This window comes from Chaetura pelagica, unplaced genomic scaffold (genome assembly GCF_000747805.2).
Source record: "Chaetura pelagica isolate M959 unplaced genomic scaffold, ChaPel_1.0 scaffold142, whole genome shotgun sequence".
Classification (NCBI taxonomy): Eukaryota; Metazoa; Chordata; class Aves; order Apodiformes; family Apodidae; genus Chaetura; species Chaetura pelagica.
In genome coordinates, this window is record NW_009952973.1 from 4,740,294 (window position 1) to 4,763,136 (window position 22,843).

The 22,843-nt window shown below is 36.2% G+C and overlaps 1 protein-coding gene across 1 annotated transcript in view; it reads left to right on the forward strand.

Moving 5' to 3' along the window:
- Positions 1 to 22,843, forward strand: part of RAPGEF2 (Rap guanine nucleotide exchange factor (GEF) 2) — a 69,455-nt gene that overhangs the window by 39,251 nt on the left and 7,361 nt on the right. The window contains exons 8-21 of the mRNA XM_009995920.1: positions 523 to 630; positions 714 to 917; positions 1,007 to 1,115; positions 2,933 to 3,179; positions 6,966 to 7,123; positions 11,287 to 11,527; positions 11,779 to 12,162; positions 13,751 to 13,962; positions 14,050 to 14,173; positions 14,779 to 14,802; positions 15,828 to 16,051; positions 16,905 to 17,084; positions 19,056 to 19,208; positions 21,541 to 21,766. Coding sequence (XP_009994222.1) covers positions 523 to 630; positions 714 to 917; positions 1,007 to 1,115; positions 2,933 to 3,179; positions 6,966 to 7,123; positions 11,287 to 11,527; positions 11,779 to 12,162; positions 13,751 to 13,962; positions 14,050 to 14,173; positions 14,779 to 14,802; positions 15,828 to 16,051; positions 16,905 to 17,084; positions 19,056 to 19,208; positions 21,541 to 21,766 — 2,594 coding nt within the window. The remainder of the gene's footprint in view (positions 1 to 522; positions 631 to 713; positions 918 to 1,006; positions 1,116 to 2,932; positions 3,180 to 6,965; positions 7,124 to 11,286; positions 11,528 to 11,778; positions 12,163 to 13,750; positions 13,963 to 14,049; positions 14,174 to 14,778; positions 14,803 to 15,827; positions 16,052 to 16,904; positions 17,085 to 19,055; positions 19,209 to 21,540; positions 21,767 to 22,843) is intronic.

The following is a 22,843-nucleotide window of genomic DNA, read 5'->3' on the forward strand; positions in this document are numbered from 1 at the left end:
TTCCTGCTTCTCACAATAGCTCTTTTTTTCTTGCATCTGTAAACATACAATAGCTCTTCTACACAGGTGAATGCCTAATGAAGTTAATGGTGGCTTATCTAAAGATTTCTGAGATTCAAGAGCCAATACAAAGCAGTGTCTGAAGCTTTATGATCATGTATTCAAAGAGTTAAACAGATTTGGAAATGTACATGAACAAGAAGTTGTTGCTCTAAGTCAGAAATAAAGTCAAACTCATTGCCTCGTATCTATGTGCTCTATTCCCTACTCCATCAACTTGATACAGCCAGTGGTAATTTTCTGACTCACAGTATTTTTTTTATTAAATATAACTTATAAGCAATTTTAATACTCAATTCATTCTGTCCACCTGGCAAATTAAGTAAAGTTAGGATTTGTTATATACTTAGTATTCCACTTGAAATTTACAGAAGCTTTAAGGAGCAGTATTTTCAAAGGACTTAGCACTAGTGCTGTTCTGGGTATTCCTGGAAAATACTTACGTTATTGATTAATTTTCAGGTTACACGGGTAGTATTGTTGTGGGTGAACAATCACTTCAATGATTTTGAAGGAGATCCTGCTATGACTCGATTTCTGGAAGAATTTGAGAACAATTTGGAGAGGGAGGTAAGAGTGAGGGGGTTTTTTTGACAATTTGGGGAGTAGCCAGGGTGTTGTTACATATAACTCATTATTCTTTTCTTTTGTAGAAAATGGGTGGACATTTGAGGCTGTTAAATATTGCTTGTGCTGCTAAAGCTAAACGAAGATTGATAACCTTAACAAAGCCATCTCGCGAAGCCCCTTTGCCTTTTATCTTGCTGGGAGGGTCAGAGAAGGGGTTTGGAATCTTTGTTGACAGTGTTGATTTTGGTAGCAAAGCTACAGAAGCAGGCTTGAAACGTGGAGACCAGGTATGTAATTTTAAAAGTCTCTACCACTGCCCCCCATTTTTTTGTTTCTCTTTACTAACTAATGATAACACTACCTGCTTCTGTTTTAGATCTTGGAAGTGAATGGTCAAAACTTTGAAAACATTCAGCTGTCAAAAGCCATGGAAATTCTTAGAAATAACACTCATCTGTCTATCACTGTGAAAACCAATTTATTTGGTAAGTTTGTATGTGCTTTTTGTTCTGATTTCTCTTCTAATTTAGATGGATTCTTAAATAGTGTTGTTTGAAGCACTTTTGTACTGGGGAGAATAGAAGAAGGAAGCTTGGAAGTCTTAAAATACCTTAGTTCATAATTGCAGAGAAAATTTTATTAATAGGGTTTTACATGAAATGACTCCACTCTCACAAGTGCAGAAGGATTAAGTGGAGCTATTGTGACCATTTAGCTCAAACTTATGTATCTATAGTGGTAATATCTTGTCTTTTCTCTAGAAAGAGGCCTCTTCTGGAATTCCATTTTATCAGAGATCTTGAATTGTCTGCTGAATTTGCTCATAGTTTTTCAGTCCATGCCTACAATGAGTGCAAGAAGATTAATAAAAACTTTCTTTCCAGCTGGGTGAAAACAACTTTCCTACTCTCTGGTTTTGTAATCTTAATTTCTTCCTCTAGCAAGTACTAAAGCACTCATGAAGGATTCTTTAAGCAGCTCAAGACATCAGTTTAACATCATATATAATTAACAGTTCATGGGTTTTGTTTGATTTTTACCACTCGATACGTGAATAATTCATATAATAAAGTGTTGTGTTCCTTATGTATCTCTTTCAGGATCAGGTTTTTAATCACTAATAAGTAGGGCAGAATGTTACCACAGGTTGTCACTGCACTAACTGGTGATTAAATATGCTCCAGGAATCTAGTACATTACCTGGGGATTTTTTTTTTTGGCTGTACGTTAAAGATTCTAATGTTTTGATTGTTTCTAATAATTAAAATCTTAATGTAGCTGTATGTGCTTGTTTAGCAGTATTTGCTTGTTTCTCTACATATAAGTTCTGTGTAATGATCCTTCATACACTATATTTTTGGATCTTTGGATTTTAGAAAAGGATAAATGTGAAAGAAAAAAATTAATACATAATAGTAAAACCTAGGTCCTATTACTCATCCTTAAGGATGTGTGACACCTTTGTTCCCACTTTCTACAATTCAGTGGTTTTAATTATGAATTTTTATTTCTTGTTACAAATCAGTTAATGAGATGATTTTTCCATTTATATATGGAGACTTCCTTTCACACTCAGAATATTTGACTTGTTCTCCAGATGGGTTTTGTTTGATATATTGAAATATATCAACGTTTATGTGATGCTAAAACTTGCAGTAGAACTAATTCACAAATTCTTCAGGTATTTCTGCCCCAGGGATAACTCTTTGCTAGGGAACCGAGGGAGTCTAAGAGGCTTTTTTATGTATCTTGGCCGATGGACGCAACAGCCGTGTCAAACATCCAAAGTGTCTCACTAGACTCCTATTTTCTTTACTATGGTGTTCTAGTTTGCCTTCTGATTTCAGATTTTTTATCGTGTTGCTAAGAATCTCTTGTCCATCTGAGAGCTTTTCCTGCTGGCTAAGTTTAAAGCCTTCCTTCTGAATTGTTAATTTTTCTATTCCATATTTTTGTCTAGTGTGATTTTTTTTTTAATCCATGCTACCATTCTGCAGAAGCCTGTGTCCTTTAGGTTAAAAATTCAAAGTCCTTCTATTGACACCATCCATGCAACCCTGTTGTCATCTAGTGTATTTCTATTCTGAGCTGGACCAATTTACTGACTTCTGATTCTACCAAAAAAAAGTCCTTATTAATTTTTTCTAATTATTAAAAAAACCCCTTAAATGTAAATGCATTTAATACTTTAATTGACATAATCTCATAGGTTTTTTTAATGATTAGTATTAAACTGTTCTGGTGAGCAGAACTTTCTTTTACATTTTTGTTCTTCTTTCCCTTCTTTTCCTGTTTCATGCAGTTTTTAAGGAGCTTTTAACACGGTTGTCAGAGGAAAAAAGAAATGGTGCTCCCCACCTGCCTAAAATTGGTGATATTAAAAAGGCGAGTCGTTATTCCATCCCAGACCTTGCTGTTGATGTGGAGCAGGTAATAGGTTTAGAAAAAGTAAATAAGAAAAGTAAAGCCAACACAGTTGGGGGAAGAAATAAACTAAAGAAGATACTTGACAAGACTCGAATCAGTATCCTGCCTCAGAAGCCATACAAGTGAGTTTTTTATTTCCTCTTAAATATTTAGTTTGTATTAAATTTTAGTAATTTCTCGTGATACTTAAAATTTGTCATGATACTTCCATTTAGTAATGGAAAACATGCTTATAACTGGAAGAAACATGCTAGAAAATACTGGTCTGGATATTGGAACAATCATAGATTACTAACAGTGCAGCTCCTGGTATCAGCGTGCATATATTTTACTATTTATAGATAGTCTGATGGCATAAATATTTTTCATGTAATATACAGATTTCTTTTAAGAGGACTTTTTAGTGGAAGCATCTCAGGCAATTAATTTCAGAGTAACTCTGCAAGCAGATTTGCTTGCAATGGTTGATGGAAGCAATAATACTGTTCAGAAACATAAACAGAATGTTAGTAATGTAAAGGTTCAATTAATAAGAATTAAGATCCATTATTTTGATATATTAAGTTGATGCAGATACATTTCAGTAGAGGAGGATCTGTAAATCCTTATTTTATGATGTTTGCCTTTAGAATGTTCTCTTTTATTTCACTGGTCTTTTATGTTTGTTACTCTGAGCTATGCATGCTGTTGGGTGTGATTTTCTTGCATTGTTAACCATTGTTCACAGTTTTTGCATAAAATTTTGTTGTTTGGATTTCTTTTTTTCTTTGATTCCTTTTTTCACTTTTTCTGAGCAGGGTCCTCTTTGGGTAAGACTCAGAAAAACAGTACACTTGACCTATTTTCCGTTCCTTTTCCTAGCTTTACTTCTTGTGCTATATATAGCAATTTGTCTGCAAAGCCTGTTGACATTCAGTTGTTTGTGTCTGCATGGTTTCTACGTAGAGATGTGTAGCTGTAGACTTTCCTATTTGTGCTTGTTTTTCCTTATTGTGTAGGAACTTAGATCTTGTTCTTCCTAATAATTACTAGTGGTTGATATATTAGGAGACTTTGCCTATTTTTACATGCTTTTAAATTCCAAAAATCAAGAGGGATGAAAAACCTGATTTATTCATTAAAGTAGGTATTTAAAGACTTAATGAGTCAGCTAGCTTATGTGGTAAAACTGTCCAACTTTTTTTTTTTTTTAATGTGAATACTGCAAAGGTCTTCAGTGCCTCCAGAATGTATTCTGATAAAAGCAGTCTTTAAACTAGAATGAGGTCACTCTTAGAGGGAGCTTGTCTGCTCTCTGAGATGTTAAATCAGTATCAAAGATTAATCAGTTTGAGCAGGTGATAATGCCTTCCTTCAGTCTTGCTTTTTAGTCCAATAATGTTAAGTAACTTCCCAACCTGAGTAAACAGTACCGTTTTGTCTGCTTCTACTGGGAAATCTCCTTCTCCACTGGGGCATTTCTTGAAGGGGAGGTCTGCCTACAGCCTCCACTTGAGCTCTTTGCTTTCTTTACCCATCAAATGCAGAATGGCTTTGTAGTCTGTAGGCTGTTACTCCAAATAAGGAATAGACACAGGCCTCGCCTCTATCTCTAGTAAAGTTCTGCCTGGTCAATGACCAAGAAGCAGACCCCCTTTCTCTATTGGGATGCACATTATACTGTATTTTGACGTATGAAGCATTCTGTCACACCTGCCAGTCCCTTTTCCATTCTACCCTGTTTGTCATTCAGCAGGAAAGATTTTCTTAGTCAATGTTATCTCTCTGCATGGCAAATGTGTACAGAAAGCAATGGGAATGCATTTCCTTTAAAACTACAATCTCTTTTCATTGGTATAACAAAGTATCTTATCTTCTATCAGAGGCAGTTGATCTTCACAGGACCTTGAGTTTTCTAGTGTTGCTATTTGTATCTGAAAATTCTGGAATTCGTTTCTTGTTTGCATGAGTTAGAACTCACTGAGATTCTGATTAAAATTTTAAAAATAAACTGTCTAAGGGAAATGCTTTCCTATGTAATATCTGAATACTTAAAATCAAGAATATTAGAAACATTACTTATATCTTTTTTAAACCTAACGTTTTTCAGTTGATCCACTTTACTGAAGCTGCTTCAGTCATGATACACAGGATAAGTATAAGAATACATAAAACTGACAAACGGCAAAAGAAATACTTAATGCAACTGAAACTATTACAAATATAAGGGGGAGGGTCACATTGTCTTCTTATCTGAATTTAGAGAAAATACTGGGGCTGGTGCATTTATGAAATAAACTTTTTAGTGGTTTAGGAACACTAGAAAACATTTTGAGGTTTGGAGGCTTTGGGTTTTTTGCTTACTTGTTTTTGTAGGTGTTTTTATTTGTGTGTGGAGTGGTTCCTACTTGAAAGACAAGATGTCAATTGCTGGGAATGGTTTGAGTTGTAGCGAAAGACTGACTTATGGCTTTGCATAAAGCTGCTGTGTGTGGAGTGATCATCACTGCTTGTCACAGTGTTTTGTGCTTCATGTAGAAGTACAAAAATGCAGATACTCAGATTCAGCTTGACTTCTGATAGAGAATCCAAGATTATTTTTTTTTTTTCCTGTGGACTTGAGTGTTTCTGTCACTCTAATAGCTTGGGGTTTACACTTCATAAAGCATTTTGGTAATAAAGAGTAAATTTATTTTTTTGTTTTCAAAACAATGAGGAAACCCAAACATATCCTACAGATATACCCCTCTGACATTTTTTTGAGCTGCATTGCCCTCTCCAAAGTAGTTGCTTTCTATGTTGTTAAAATTGTTCCTTGAAAACCCAGGGACACTGTCCTAGCTTCCCAGAGTACTGTTCTCTTAAAGCATAGCACTTAAAGAAATGGTACAAGAGTGTACTGGGTAACCTAATTTATTGATAAGCACAAAAGGATGCTTGTACTGTAACAGCTCAACAGGGATAATTATCAGGCCTTTAATTACTTCTGTTTAGGTTTTCTGAGGATGGATAGAACCCTAGACAAAAGCCTAAGTGCCAAAACTTGGGGTACAAATGGTTATTTTTGTTGTTATCATTTAGTAGTTTGACTTTGTAGAGCTGCAGCAGTTTGCAATGAAATCTAAGTTCTGGTTTATGCTTTATTTACATGTGTAAATACAGGTTTAGATTTGCTTGGCTTTTAAAAAGGCTTTGTCTATAGTTGCTAAATTTTTAATTATTTTCATTTTATGTAATTTCTGCTATTCAACATTTTATACCCACAGAGTATTATGAAAGATTTGCTTCTACATATATATGTGTGTGTGTATATAAAATTCGATGACTAGCTCCAACTCCATCCTGTAACAGTTGTTTTGGTTCACTTGTTTATTATGAACTCAAAAGCAATTGGCAAATTAGTGCCTACTATAATATGATGCTAGCTCTGTCTCTGATCCTTCTAGCACTACTGATCTTAGATTGTATGGCTGCAATACATCCTGAGGTAGAGTTGCAAATCCTGTCTGTAGTGGAGTAAAAGAGCTGTGAAATTCAGGTCTTGCATAACAGCAGTATTATGCAAGGTTCAGGTGATGGAGCAAGAATGATGAGGTATATACCATTTTCTGAGTGAAGACCTTGGCTGCTCTGAGAAATTGTCAAAAAATAACGAGCCTGGCAGCTCCTCTGAGCTTAGTGGTGATTATTAGGATTTTCAGGCAGTGTGAGCAAGCAGATCTAATAACTTTGAGTGGACATAAGGGTGCTGTTGACAAAGGTAGATAGACAGCAAGCACTTTTGTCTGGGGAATTTTAACTTCTAAATAGTGATTACTGTGCTAACAATTGAAAGTGTGAAAATTTAGAGACATTAGATGTCCCTGTATTCCTCTTGCATAGTTCAAGCTCTAACTGTAAGTCCTGATTTTATTTCTTTCTGTTTACAGTGACATTGGAATTGGCCAGTCTCAGGATGACAGCATCGTGGGGCTGAGGCAAACGAAGCACATTCCTCCTGCTTTACCTGTCAGCGGAACCCTCTCATCCAGTAATCCCGATCTACTGCAGTCTCATCATCGCATCCTAGACTTTAATACTACTCCAGGTAACAATCCTTTTTTTGACTGTTTAAATTCCTTTCATTGATCTTTTCAGTTTCTGGACTTCCAGAGTCTGAATATGCATTTATGTTTTTATTAACTTATATGCTGCCACCCACAAATTAGCCAGATGTTAATACATTAGAATTGCATTACATTTGCTGCAATATACTTAGCCTGAGTTTATTAGATGTCTGTTTTTCAGGTATGTTGTATACAGACTGCCTCTTACTCACTGGATATTCTTGGCCAGTGAAAACTTCTTTTACTTGGTATTTTATAATTTGTCCAGATAGATCAGTCTTCACAAGGCTGCAGTATTTTCAAATAGTGCAGTAGATCATTAACTTACAGGAAGGTGAAAGGGCTCGGGCTGAGACACAGGACATGCATTTCACTCTTTCTGAACAGACATATAATGTGCTACATCTGTAAGGGACAGAATTTCCAAGTTCCCTGTTAGTCACCCCAGCCTACAGCTGTATGCTAAATTCTGTGTATTGAAAGTGATTTAAAATTCCATTCTGAAATAGATTTTAATATAGCAGAGAGGAGCAAAGAAGCATGGGGGCGAGTGAGAGAGAAAAAAGGGAAGAATATGAGAAACTTGAGAGCTTTATCTTATGAGAAGGGTTTAGCTGGAGCTCCTGGCGGTGTTGGGATTTGGGCCCTTATCTGGCTGGAGGAAGATTCTTAGCAGTAAGCCTTCTCTGAGTTAAATATCCAAATCTTTGATATTAAAACCTAGCTGCTGAAGGAGGATATGGTGATGGTAGCTGTGCAGACACTTGGTTATTTTAGTCTAATCTTTAGAGTGTTTCTTAAAAGTAGAACCAAAAATTCAGTGCCCTTCTAAGCCTGAGGGATTTCAAACCTTAACTAGAGGAATGGTGCTTAAACATTAGCCTACATACTGCCAAGCTGGTTAGTCATCACACTTGAAACTATCATAATGAGCATGACTTCATCTCAGGATTTTAAGGGCTAGTGAAGACTACAAGAAGGCAGGGTGTGATTTTTGTCCCAGTGTCTTAAGATTGCTCCTGAGAGGGAAGATGGGTATTTGTTTTATATTTTATCTAATGAGTACTGTACAAAACTTTGAAGATAATCTTAATCAATGAGAGCCCAAATTTTCATCATCTATAAATGGCTGAAGATTCCATTCTCCAGTTTGCCATTTACCTAGGTAATTAACGTGCCCCTAATGCTGAGCACAGCAACCAGGTAACATCCACAGCTGTGGTCTTTCCTGTCTCATACAGCTCAAACAAACTTGATTAATTGAAAAAGAAAGGCGTTGCAGGTCTTGAAGATCCTTCAAACACAGATGGAGTTCAAAAAAGTTTAATAAATAGTGTTCTACTGTTTGGCTTTTCCTTTCAGGAAAGGAGATAAATAATGATGCAATGCCACTGCTTCAGCGTTACAGCAGGTTTTCCATTATCTTTATAGAAAGTGTATTAAGTAATTAGTGCTTTCTTATTTTTTTTAAAAAAAAGTTTGTTTTTTTTTCTTTGCTTATAATTTGTCTGAATGTCCATGCACTGAATATTTTTCAAATAATTCACAGGTATAAAAAAAATCATACAGCTTAAGGGCCTTAGGGATGGTTCCATTGTAGATAGAAGAGTTGAATTATACCTCTGTATACTTTAAGACTTGGAAAAAAATTAAAGCCAGCATTTTTAATTTCTTTTATTTCCTTGGACTAAATTAAAGATGGAGATGGAGGCAGCTTGCAAGAAATTGAATGCATTGAAGAAGAAAGAGAAAAGTGTTAGAACAGCCATCCTTTGAGGCTTTGGGGAATATCCCTCAGGGAAGAAAATAAAACAACTTGCTGTTTTGGAAGGGTAGTCTTTGAGGAGAAAATGAGAACAGCTTGAAATCTGCAAGGAGTCATTTTAGTTTCTCTTCTGATTTGCTCAGGCTTTTTCAAATATACTTTTAAAGGTTTATTTTTACATGTTCAAAGAGTCAATAGCACTTTGATTTCTTTTCTCTTATGCTGTCTTTGCTATTCAATTGGAAGTCAAAATAATATAGTAATGATGAGCTGCCAGTCATTGGTCTTTTTTTTTCCCCCCACACAAGCTTTCTAAGGGACTAGATTCCTACCATACAGAATTGCATTCTTCATCCTGCCACTCCACTTTCCTTTTTTGAAAAGGAGTGAAAGGAGGTGATTACAATTCTCTTCAAGTGCTGTTTTATTTAAAAATTATTGTGCTGAATTACTTGTTACCAATGCTATAGCTGTAATCACTTCCATTGCTGGCAGACTCCTCTGTATTCTGTGTAGTGCTTCTGCTACCAGCTCTGGTAGGTATGCAGCCTCAGAAATTAGACAGTAAAGTACAGTGCAAAGATGATACTTTTCTGGTTTTGCTGCTCTCTGCATTTCTTCATACTACCTTCAGTGATACAGCAGAGCAGGTTATTTTCTTTTTGCACATAACAATTGTTTCTTGGGAGTGTTAAGCAAGTTCCCACTTTGGCAGTGTGTACAGTAGCTCCTCATCTTCATGACATTTATTTCAGTGGCAAGTGCTTCTGTAACAGCAAGAGGCAGCAAGATCTAGAGAGCAGACTGGTGCTTAACAGTGTCTCCAGTTAAAAGTTATGGGCTTAGTTGCAGGAAATTTGTAAAGTAATATATTTAAGCCTAAACAGCTTTTGTGGCATCTAAATCAACTCATATCAGAGAGATTTATCTTCATGCTTTCCAAATTATTATTTTGAAGACATGTAACAGCAATGGGAAAAAGTTCATTTTAGTTCTTTTTCATAAGTTTTGCTGGATAAATCTTTTTGTAGTGACTTGAATATATGCTATGCACATTCAGATCTTGTCAAAAAAAGATTATGGTTGTATCTAAGTGAATATTTTTATCTGGCAGCTGTTTCTTCAGTTTTGTTTAGTTAAGGATCATTTTTTTGGCTGTAGATTCAGAAAGCTTTTATTATATATTTTCATGTTCATATGAACTTTGATATAAAAAATATTTTGACCTTAAAGAATAATGACCAGATATTATGCCACACAACAAGAAGAGGTTGTTTGTAACAGAGTCAAGAATTTAAATTAACTGAAAGTCATTGTTGGTTAAAAGTGCCTAAGTTAAAAACTCCAGTGGTAGATAGCTGTACAATTTTTGGTCTTTTTTTTTTTTTTTTTCCTTTTTTTTAAATTAATACAATAATAACAATCAAACTTCAGTTGATTAATTGGCTAAATTTCAGTACATTAATGGAAATATGTAAATACATGTGGATTTGGTATTCTATATGGCTTATGAAAATACCAAAGCAAACATTTGGAGCTATGCTGGTAATTCGCCAGATTTCCTAAGAAGAGCTGCCTTGCAGATGCTTACTGTAAGTTTTCTGTCATCAGTCACTTGAAACAATAATATATGTAGAAGTAAAATACGTTGTTTTGTGTCTCTGGCTGCTTTAATCTTAATTACTAAAACATTGGGAAAAAGAAATAAAGGGTAAGTTGTCAGTCTGTTACTTACACATTTATTATGATGATTTAAATGTATCAAGGACAGTATTTTTTTATAATCAAGTACTAGGATGCATTAACACTACTGCAGTTTATTTGTGTATACATGCTGGCCATTATGCTTGCATCTTCCTAGCTGCTTATATAGATGTGACTTCCTCTTGGGTGTGGCACTGTGGTTGAGTGTCAGACTTATGTAAATGAATCTGTTATCTTAAAAATATTCTTAGGAAGAGTGACACTCCTATCTCCTTATTTCCTTAAACTTCTATGTCAGTGTATGGGGTAGTGTTGTTGAGTTTCCTTGATTTTTCTTAGACTTCCATGAAATTTACCAGGGTTCAACATCTGTGGAAAACACACTGCTCATTAGTTTGTTTCTTCAAACTTTGGAAATAGTAACATATTTTTGCAGCTTGCCCCATCATACCCTAACTAACTTCTTTTCCTTGTTGTTAATAGAACTAGTCTTCCATTAAAAAAACCTTAACTGAACAAAAAAGCAGCTTTTTCATAAGTATGAGAGGTGAAACAATGATTCTGAAGTAATAACTGCTAGTAGACTCAACAAAACTGATACTGTTTTATGATTTTACACCATTATATTTTTTTCTTCACTAAATTGCATATCTTGCATGTAATTTCTTTTGCCAGACTTACCAGATCAAGTCCTGAGGGTTTTCAAGGCAGATCAGCAAAGTCGATACATCATGATTAGTAAGGACACAACAGCAAAAGAAGTGGTAATCCAGGCTATCAGGGAATTTGCTCTGACTGCAACCCCTGATGCATATTCACTATGTGAAGTGTCTGTCACACCTGAGGGTGTGATCAAGCAAAGGAGGCTTCCTGATCAGTTATCCAAGCTTGCTGACAGGATACAGCTCAGTGGCAGGTAAGATTGGAGACCGTGAGCTAAAGCTGGCGATGCCGACTTATTAAGTCAAAATCCTCTTAACAGGAGCATTATTTAATTATTAATGTTGCTTTTCTTAACAAAAAAAATGGTTATTTACAGTTTCTAAGTAATATTTAGAACACGGTGAAATTCAATTTATTCTACAACTCCAACTGGATCATTACTGTAACTTTCATTAGTATTCAAGTATATTGTATCTAACATCTTTTTAAATTTTGTTTTTACAGGTATTACCTGAAGAACAACATGGAAACAGAAACTCTCTGTTCAGATGAAGATGCTCAAGAGTTACTGAGGGAAAGTCAAATTTCCCTACTACAGCTCAGTACTGTTGAGGTGGCTACCCAACTCTCCATGAGAAACTTTGAGCTATTCCGTAATATTGAACCCACAGAATACATTGATGACTTGTTTAAACTCAAATCAAAAACAGGTTGCACTAATCTAAAAAAGTTTGAAGAGGTGATAAATCAAGAAACATTCTGGGTGGCTTCTGAGATTCTAAGAGAAACCAACCAACTGAAAAGGATGAAGATCATTAAGCATTTCATTAAGATAGCACTACACTGCAGAGAATGCAAGAACTTCAACTCGATGTTTGCCATCATTAGGTATTACCCTTTAATAATTTCACTTCCAAGTAAAAAACAAAGTCTTTCTTATATCAGTCAAAAAAAGATGTATTTAACAGAATAAACCGATTTATACTGCTAACATCGATACTTGGCAATCCAATAAGGAGGGCATTTCCCAGTAATCCGAACTTGACATTGAAATGTTTGCTGAAATATTATTTGGAATGCTACTATTAGGTACTTACTACCCAAGACAGTGAGGCAAGAGTCATTGGTGAATGTGGCGCTACAGAAACTACTGCATTTATTTAAAAACAAAGACAAAAGAAATGGCAGTTATATGAAGAAAAATAATTACCTTATCATAAATTACTGGGTTAATTTCCCAAAGGGAGCTCATAATGTTATACATAGTTCCCCATATCTTCAGTTCATTAAAACGTGATATGTTGCCTTTGTTTTTCTTCGGATTACTGGTTACTTGGATGGTATAGTCAGTAGCAGACTACGATGCCGTATTATAAGCTGTAAATAAGATCTTTGGATAAGAATAAAAAAGTACTGAAAATCTGAGACAGAAAACCTTTCTTAGTTTTGGAATTAAAAGGAAATTTTAATGTGTGTGTTTACACATATTTCTAAAAACACGTTTCCTTTAGAGTCTTCCAAGTTAGACAAAAGGAATGTAAAAAAAAAACCAACCCTAAATATTGTCTCATAAAAAAGCTTGAGTAAATTGTATTAAAATGATAATTTTATCACTATCTCTGGCAAAAGCCCTTGTCACATTCAATCAACAGATTGCAATGCTTTTTCTGCAGAACACTGGTTTTGATTAGCATTCAATCAAATGTAGAAAGTTCCAAAGTCAAGGATCTATGCTGATAATCAGGCAACATCTCTGAGACATAAAAATCTTGAGATTTGGCATAGCTATTTCAGCTGATCTCAATGAGGAATAAAAGCAGCCAGCATGCTAGCAAAAAACTTAAATGAAAGAAAGATTCTAGGTACCAAACTTTCCTAGAAATAGAAATGTATAGCAAGGCAGGCAATGCCATTTAAGGGAAAAAAACCCTATTTTTTTTACCTGCAAAGTAACCTCAAGTTATTTATAAAGTCTGTTATAACAATTTGTTCTAGACAGAATAAAGTCATATGGATTATTACAGCAAATAGATAGGTCACTGTGCTGTCACCACCTAAACATTATATAGGTGAAAGACGTTTTTCTCCTCTAGCCTGGTGATCTGGAACTAAGTGGTGATCCTGAGGTATTCCTAGATATTGTTATCAAATTCAGACACTGTTCCAAAGTAATAAGAGTAATTACCTACTCTCTGTAAGTTTTAATTACTAATCCAACTATAACTTTTCTCTGTTTATGGTTACATCATGCAGATATCTCCAGTTTTTATAACTTCTGTAAAAATATCTTAATCGTTCTGTAATACATGCTGGGAAAAGGAAGCTTTCACTTTCTATTACTTTGTTGACATTGTTATACTATGCTATTCTGGCTATGTGGTATTTCTCCTCTACAAAATTTTAAGAAGTCTTTCCTAGGAGTTTTTGCTTCTTTTGTTGTTCTTGAACTTTTTTGCACTTTTTTGTTTGTTTCAAGTGGCCTGAATTTGGCACCTGTTGCAAGGCTCCGAACTACTTGGGAAAAGCTTCCAAGCAAGTATGAAAAACTGTTTCAAGATCTACAGGACTTGTTTGATCCATCTAGGAATATGGCAAAATATCGTAATGTTCTTAACAGCCAAAACCTACAGCCTCCCATTATCCCCCTGTTTCCTGTTATCAAAAAAGACCTTACATTCCTTCATGAAGGTAAAAGCAGAAACATGTCATCGTTTGCCAGTTAAGGAAAACTAGCTTTACTGCCTAATAACTGATGCTAGTAATTGTTGATTGTAGGAAATGATTCGAAAGTGGAGGGCTTGGTCAATTTTGAGAAGCTGAGAATGATTGCGAAGGAGATACGCCATGTTGGTCGCATGGCATCTGTGAACATGGATCCTGCTTTAATGTTTAGAACGAGGTAAGTGTGTTGTATTAGGCAGAGCTCTTCCCAGCTGATAGAAGGCTAGGTGTCAGCAAGAGGTGCTGTTCAAGTTCCCCATGTTGTATTGGAGCAGTGTGAGGTTTCTTTGTTGTTAACAATTTACCAAAGTTACGTGGTGTTCTAAAACTGGAGAAATCATTAAGTTTTGTGTTTATCAAGGTATTTTAAAATTCTTTATTCCTTAGCTGCTGGTTACTTCACAAAAATGAGATTCCATTAATGGGAGGGAGGGAGAGGTAGTGTCTTGAACACAGATAATTTAGTCTGTTTGAAATACTGATGTCTGCCAGCCTTATCAATTTGATTTAGTAGAAGTGGGAATGTATCTGAAACAGTGACAGCTAGTAGTATTGGAAAACGTGGAGTGAATGCTCTTTGGCTTCATATTAGACCAGCTTATTGCATACTCTTTTTCTTAATTTGAGCTGGAAGAGTTTGTAATATCTGACTTTATGCCCAAATTAAGGCTCTTTTTAATGTTGTGGGCTGTCCTGAGGTCTGGTCTTTTTCTTTCCGAGCTTGTGATCTTTCTCTGTCTCTTCTTAAACCCATGCTTTACTCTTCCTGGCTCTCACTTGCAGGAAGAAGAAATGGAGGAGTTTGGGGTAAGTGGTTGGAGACAACACACACAGACATTCATTCTTCCCTTACCATTTGCATTGTTTCCTACTTGCGATCTTTAATTTTCTGGTGCTTTTAAATTTTTATTTTTCCTTTTGTTAACCCTTTTTTACTGACAACACATTTTAATCCAGGAGTGCTTTTGCTTTTGAGGTTAAAACACAAAAGTTATAAATTATTTATAAGTGACTTTATATAGGAGTGGAGTGTTTTTCTCCCCACCTCCAATTTAAATTGCCAAAGGAACAACTTTCAGTAAAAGACACATAAAAAGGCTAAGTTATAACAGCTGAAAATTGCAGTTACCTTTCTAATGCCTAATAAGTAATTGTCACAATAAAATACAAAAGCTAGAACTTACAGTATCTGCTGAGGTAACTTATTTTCATATTTCAGTTCAGCCATTGGTTTTACTCTTATGCAGGAACAATACATAGCTTTCATATAGGCATATATACGTTAAAATGTGCCTGACATTTATTTCATCATGAGCTAGCTGATAATTTTATTTAACAAAAAGCTGTCTTCAACCTGGCAAGTGTTAAGGATTTTCAATTCTGTAAAACTGAACTGTATACAGTCTGATTGAAAAAGCATTTAGAAAGCTTTGAAAATACTATCTCTGTATATAAATTCAAACCTCAGCTGTAGTCTTCTGTCAGCATTGCCTTACCGCATGAGCTTTTCCTAATGCTCCAATTTCCATAGCTGGCTTACATGAGAGAGCTACCTTGAATGCTTTTCTAGATGTGTGAAGTGATATTGCCTAGTTGGAGTAGAATAGGTTAAATTATTTGTGTAATTAAAATAGTGCCTGTAAGCAAGTAAAAAGATTTCCTGACCCTCATCTTTCTATCTATTATAGCTGTTTGACTTACTGGAATGAAGCATGTAAGCTTTGACCATAGACTGACATTCATGCAAGCCTTTGCATGTTTCAAGTTTATCAAGTGATAGTGTTGGGCTAAGTCATGCTTTTCCCCTCTCTTCTCCCCCTCCTTCACTCCAGGTCTCTCAGCCAAGGCAGTACAAATGCAGCAGTGCTGGATGTTGCACAAACCGGGGGTCATAAAAAGCGGGTCCGTCGCAGCTCCTTCCTTAATGCTAAAAAACTGTATGAAGATGCTCAGATGGCACGGAAAGTAAAGCAGTATCTCTCAAACTTGGATCTGGAAATGGATGAAGAGTGCCTCCAGACACTGTCTCTGCAGTGTGAGCCAGCCACCAACACATGTAAGCACTGTCATTTGTTACAGAATTTAAGGAAACTATTAAATATGCCTCTGTTTCTTCACAGCGGAAGTAATTTGAAACAGTAACTAGACAATGAGGTAGAAAATAATGTTTCGAATCACTTGCAAGCACTAAACATCTATGAATCTTAAGGAATTCACCTTGCAGGTTAATAATACAGAAAGACAGCATTTTTATTTAGGAGATGAGGCTTTTCAGATGATATTATGCTGAAGTGCACAAGGGTTCTCTAGATTTGTCTGTACAAAGAGTATGGAGGATCCAAAAGTTTCTCTGCAGTTCTGATATGCTCAGATTATTGGTGTGAATAGGGATGGTCATCCTGGATATCTTGGCCTTGAGAGGGGAAAGGGGTTTTCTTTATGTCCAGATGTTTCAGAGGCACCTGGAGGCCTGTATCTGGTTGTAGTGGAGGGAGACTTTATGCTGGAAACTGGTTTCTTGTTGATTTGAGGAAATGCTGTATCTTATGCCCTTCCCTTCCTTCAGGGTAGCAAAAATAGGAATTATATATCAATTCTAAACCAGTTAAAGTCCATATGATAGCCCCATGTGACTTCTGGATGTATTTTTGATAACTATAACAATAACTAACTTTATGAAAGTTTTATTTTGAGGAAGAGTAAAGGTTCTGTCTTCTTTGAAATTGAGTTAAATCTCCTCCACTTTTCTGCTTCATCTTTTCTCTCTAAATATATCCTACTGCATTTGTTGTACGAGTATTTGAGCACCTTTTTACTTATTAATTAGAGGACTTTGTGCAGTCAGAGTAAAACTCCCATAATATTTTTAGCCAGTAGTGATTCTTTGGTTTCTCCCATTTCTTGCAAAGTGCCGAAGAATACAGGAGATAAGCGATCTGGAAAGTCTGAAACGTCGCCGGTGGCTCCCCGGGCAGGCATCCAGCAGAAAGTGCAGCAGCAACATAAAGCAAACCAAGCATTGCAGGTTCCTGCTGTATCTCTATATCCTTCTCGCAAGAAAGTGCCAGTCAAAGACCTCCCACCATTTGGTAAGTGGAATGATTAAGTGTTCAGTTTAATACTCTGAAGTTTGTTTGCTCCTATCAAGGAGATATTTTTAATCAAGTAAGATTCAGGCATTTATTTCTGCTAGTATAATATGCATGTTATGCCAGTTCATGCAGTCTGCATGCATAGTACTTTTCTCTTGCAATGGAAGAAAGCAATCTAGGAATGCATCCTGTCAATTCAAGCCGTGTAAGTATGTACCTGTTACTAGCAGCTGGGAAGAATGAATCTTTTTTACTATCTTTATCAGGATATTGGCTCAGCTTTTCCAAAGGATTGGTCACTCAGGCAGTTTTTTAGTGACCCACCTGAGAAACCTCAGAAATTCTGATGCATTTTTCGAGTTGAACATTTAATGTGAAATTTAAGCCTCTTCAAGCTGATGGACCTGTTGGAAATGTAGGCCTGAAGTTTCACTTTGAGAATTCTCCCTTTGGCTTCTAGTTCTTTAGTGCTTTCTTAGTTGTTATTATTTAGTTGTTGCTGCCTGCATGTCACTCAAAGTGTGTCATGTGTAAATTGGAGCATAGGAAGTTCAAGGTGAATATCCGAAAAAATTTTTTTACTGTGAGAGTGACAGAGCACTGGAACAGACTGCCCAGGGAGGTTGTGGAGTCTCCCTCACTGGAGACATTCAAAACCCACCTGGATGAGTTCCTGTGTGATGTGCTCTAGGTGACCCTGCTCTGGCAGGGGGGTTGGACTAGATGATCTCTCGAGGTCCCTTCCAGCCCCTAAGATTCTATAATTCTATGATTCTATGATTCTATGAAAGATACTGGACTTACAGGAATTTAATGCATTATTAAAGAACTTCTTAAATATTACTTCAAGTATGGTAATGTTCTTAATAAGTATATGTAGAGTAACTGGCCCTTCTTATTACATGATGGGAATTTCACAAGAGCTTAATTCTGATTTTACTTTTTATTGATTTTACTTGTGCACTGCTTAGGCTGCTAGAGAAACGTTAGAAGCAGATCAAGAAACAATTCAATCTTCATCTAGTTTTTGTTGATTTTACCATTAAATTTTAATCTTAAAATTACTTTGAAGCTTCATAGACTGTGTTTTCTCTCATGGTGGGAAAGTTTCTGGAAACTGACTGGGTTATGTTGATGAAGCAGCTGTAAATTATTGATAGCAGCATTGTGATCCAGCAGATCAAAGATAAAGTCTGTAGAATGCTTGAAAATAACCTCTATCACAAACATTGGCAAAACTGTCAGAGAAGCTCCAACTTCACTTTTAAGGCTATCCCAGGGTGGATTTTTGAAGGGAGGGGAAGAGAAAGATGGATAAATGTTGCCTGAGAAAAGCAATTCTTGATGCCCTAGATCTTTACATCATACATCATCTTCAGGATGTTGTTACTCTTTAGTTTCCCAGAATAAGCTGGTAGAGAGAGAGTTCTCAAAATGAAAGGGGGAAAGACAGCTGCAGGATGGTCTTGTTTCGTAAGCCTAATGTTATTCATCTTTTTTTCTAGCTTTATTTGAGTTTATAGGCTACTCAGAATAGAAAAGAAGCAGGAGAACATGTTCGTTTCTTACTGCCTTCACTAACCAATGAGATTTGTGTTTGTATTCAACACCATTTTAGTTCAAGTTTCTCAGTAACCATTACTATGCATATCCTTGTTTTATATATTGCATAGACTGTATACTGCAACACCAACTCTGGATTGTGTTTTCTGTGGCGAAGTATTTCTTTTAGGTGGCCAAAATGGAAGACTGGCTTCACTAATATGCAGAAAAAACCCCTACTATATTTCAAACAGGAGTGGTTTTAAACTTCTTGTTTCATTTAAGCTGGTGTCAGAAACTTGCAAATTTGTAGGAAAAAAAGTATTTTTTTTTCCTGCATGGTGTCTGCTCTATAAATGCATTATGAAACAGAAAGATGTGTTTATGTTAAACTTTACATCTGCCTATATTCATTCTTATTTAAAGGCATTAACTCCCCACAAGCTTTAAAGAAAATTCTTTCACTATCTGAAGAAGGAAGTTTGGACCGTCACAAGAAACAGTCTGAAGATGCAATATCAAGTGCATCTTCACATCTGTCTTCTCCTCCCACGTCGCCACAGAGCTCTCCAAGGAAAGGTATTAGACATGCAAAATTTCTCATCCTATTTCCCGAAGCTCATAGACTTGGGAAACTACTGAGAGAGGATTTGGGCACACAGCATAAATTACTGCTGCTCCTATTTTTGTCACGTATGGTCAGCAAGAGGGCAGAAAGTGAACAGCAGGGATACCTGAAAGGATGCCTGGGAACCTGCTTTCAGGGATGCTTGAAAGCCTTCTGGTTAGGCAAAAGCCAGGAAAGGTAGACCCATCTGATACAGGACTTGATGCTGTAGGTCACTCTCATTACAGCTACTTCTGACAAAAATATTCCCATCATCAGTATTTCCTGCCAGTGGAATGATGTGCGGATTGAAACTGAAAATCTTTGTACTGTATTGAGCACATTAACTATTTGCATGCATCTGGGTGGGATGTGACCTATGTATGCCAGGGACCTTGAAGACACTTCAGATTCAAATCAGTAATACACTTTTTACTAATAAATTAATTATTCAAACTATGTATATGTTTATTTGAGGTATAGTATTAAACACTTTCTTGACTAAGTTCTTAACTTCTCAACTTCACAGAGTTATTTTTTAAGTGAATGTAGGACTGTAAAGGGTTTTTTTTAAGACTGATTTTTTTTACTTGTTCTAATTGTGAGTTGACAGAAGGGAATGGAGGCATTTTCCTGCGGTTTAAACAAAACAGAAAAATCCCTTTGAAAGTATGATGGCATAGTTCTATTGCAGATAACTCCTGAGTTATTATTTTTTTTCAGAATATCATAACAGTTCAGTTTAACAGTTACACAATGTAACATTATGGTAAAATATATATATTGGGTTTGAGTCTTCATTGTAGAAGTTCAGAATGCTAAAGAGATGAATGTGTGGAGACTTCTCTGGGCAGTAACTTTCCCTAAGCTGCACCAGGATGGTGAGGATTTGAAACTTATGTCTATTTTTAATTTTTTTTCTACTTTCTTATCAAATGGATAGCTAAGCCCTTTTCTTAGTGTGGTAGGTTGCAGTGCTGATCAGATGAAGCCTTACCCTGAATAAGGGACCTAGCCAGTGCCTCCTCTCCTCTTGGAAGGAAGAACAGCAGCAGGGATAGCAGTTCACCAAGGACCTCTGGGATAGTTTGGGCTCATGGAAACAAAAGGGGGAAAAATAAGTCCAATTGGATAAGCAGAGATCTGAAAAGGGGACAGATGAATATGGCAATAAAGTACAAATGTCTCTATTAAAATATCTCTATTGAAGTGATCTTTACTAAGGTCAGATGGAGGAGGATGTTACGTAATGATACCATCTCAAGTCCTTCTAAGATATCAGGATGATTTTTCCCAAATACTATATTGGCAAAGAGGGAAATTATATACATTTGGTCATGCCTGGGTATTTCCTTAAAAAGGAATTCGGATTCTGTACTTGGGTAATTGTGGAAAAAGTACTTTATTTTTGCAAATTGCAAGCTGTAAACATGATCATAAATTTTAAAAAAATCTCTGACTTGATTATACTATGAAGCTCATGTTCCTTCAGGCAAAAACTGTATGTTCTTTCAGGCAAATCTGGCAGCAAGTGAATTGGGATAGATCAGTGGAACTTACATGTAGATTGAAAGCAAAAGATGAAATCTGCAGTTACTTGTAGCTGTATGTTGTTTAACAATCTTTAACTTAGTTGGCAAGATCATTCAGCAAAACTTTGTTTAACATTGAAACAAAAGCTAAATTTGTCTCTGACATTTTATGGTTTGCAGACTTTATCTCAGTCTGGCTGTGTCAATGCTACAAGGAAACCTTAAGAATCTTTAATATGTTTTTTAAACATTAATGAAAAACACTTCAGGCCTTCTCTCAGCCAAGATACAAAATAAACAGTCAGCCCAGACATTCTGTCCTTCATGTTGTATCTGCTGTTCATCTCTGAAGTGTAGGTTTGCAGAACAGAAAAAGTGTGGGAGAGGGTCTCTTGGATTACTTTAAGCATTAATATTGTTCAGGGCATCTCATTTCTTCCAGCCTTCATGACAGTATTTATATATAGGCAGTTTTTTGAGAGGTGAGATTTCATAATCTGGGGATACATGCATGTTTGAGGGAGGAGAGCAGAGAGGCAGCAAAGTGAGCACTTGATTCCTGGTGAGTGCATGTTTCCACTATCTTAAACCTCTAAGAGACAGAATACACAGTGTTACACAGTTTTACTATGTATCTTTGTCTTTTCCAGTCCTGCCTCTGTGTACATGTAATCATAGTTTTGGTTTACTCTGGTAGGAGTATTGCTGGCTGCCTGGCAGTAACTGAGGAGGTGTCTTGCAGAGTCTGATTAACATGATATTCCTTTTGCAGGCTATACTTTGGCTTCTAGTGGCACAGTGGATAACTTTTCAGATTCTGGTCACAGCGAAATTTCTTCCAGATCTAGTATTGTCAGCAATTCTTCTTTTGACTCTATGCCAGTCTCCCTGCATGATGAGAGGAGACAGAGGCATTCTGTCAGCATCGTGGAGACCAACCTTGGTGTGGGAAGGATTGATAGAAGAATCATGATTGAACCAGATCAATACAGCTTAGGGTAGGAATTTTATTTGTGTTTACTTATATTATACTTTCATATAGTGTGTATGTGACATGTATGTGTGTATTTGTTTGTGTAACTTTCTCTATGTCCCTCTTAAATATTTTCCCCCTGCTCTTAAAAACCACTATTTCAATGCTGCATTTTGTGATAATCCTCCGTTTTCTGACAAGAAAAGGTTTTGCACTCCTGAGTGTATGATGTACAGCAGTAAGACTTTACTTTTAGCAGACCTTATCATCTCAGCATATATTAGTGCTGTTTTGGTTACCCTCTTTATGGCAGACTAGTATCTTAGCCCATTTTCTAGACGGAGAATTAACCGGATTAGTGATCAAGCTGAGAACAGAAATAGCTAGTAATTTTCCAGTCTGTTTCATAGAAAAGTGGGCATATTTATCTAACCCCAAAAATTTGTTTCCCCAAATATCTCTCCTAGTCAACAATAAGTAGAAGCTAAAATTCACATTAGGCTTCTGGTTTTCTAGGTAATTTTCTAGATAATTAACTTCTGTAATGGTGAGGAAGCTAGTGCTGTGAGGAGTTATCTAAACCTCTAGCAGTGAGCCTTGGTGTGAAAATAATTTGAGCTCTGGCTCGTACTTAGTCTCCACTTTTCTGAGCTTCTGTTTGGATACTTCAGTCCTCTGAATAGTTGCAGGGCTTTTAATCCTAAGGGGGCTGTGGATGGTAGAACTGTTCTAAAACTGGTGTACTTCAGCTTTGCAAATTCTTTGATCAGATGTCTTAAATATTTGAAAGAGTAGAGTTCCAGTCTGCATAGCTAGTGGCCCTAGAAGGACAAAACCCAGGAGCCAAACTAAATAAAAGTGTTAAACAGAAGTGACACTTTGTTGGTTTTCACTGCTGCTATGGAAGTGATAGTGTCAGCCTGACTTAAATGCTGAAAGGCTGTGGGGAACATCCTTGCTCTATGAAGTAGGACGTGTTTTCAAAATTAAAATACATTTCCATTTACAAGAACCATGGAAGTTTTCTTTCAGAGTTTCCAAAGCAGAAAAAAATATCTGGAATGCCAAAACCTAAACCTGAGTTTCAGCCACCTCCTGCTGA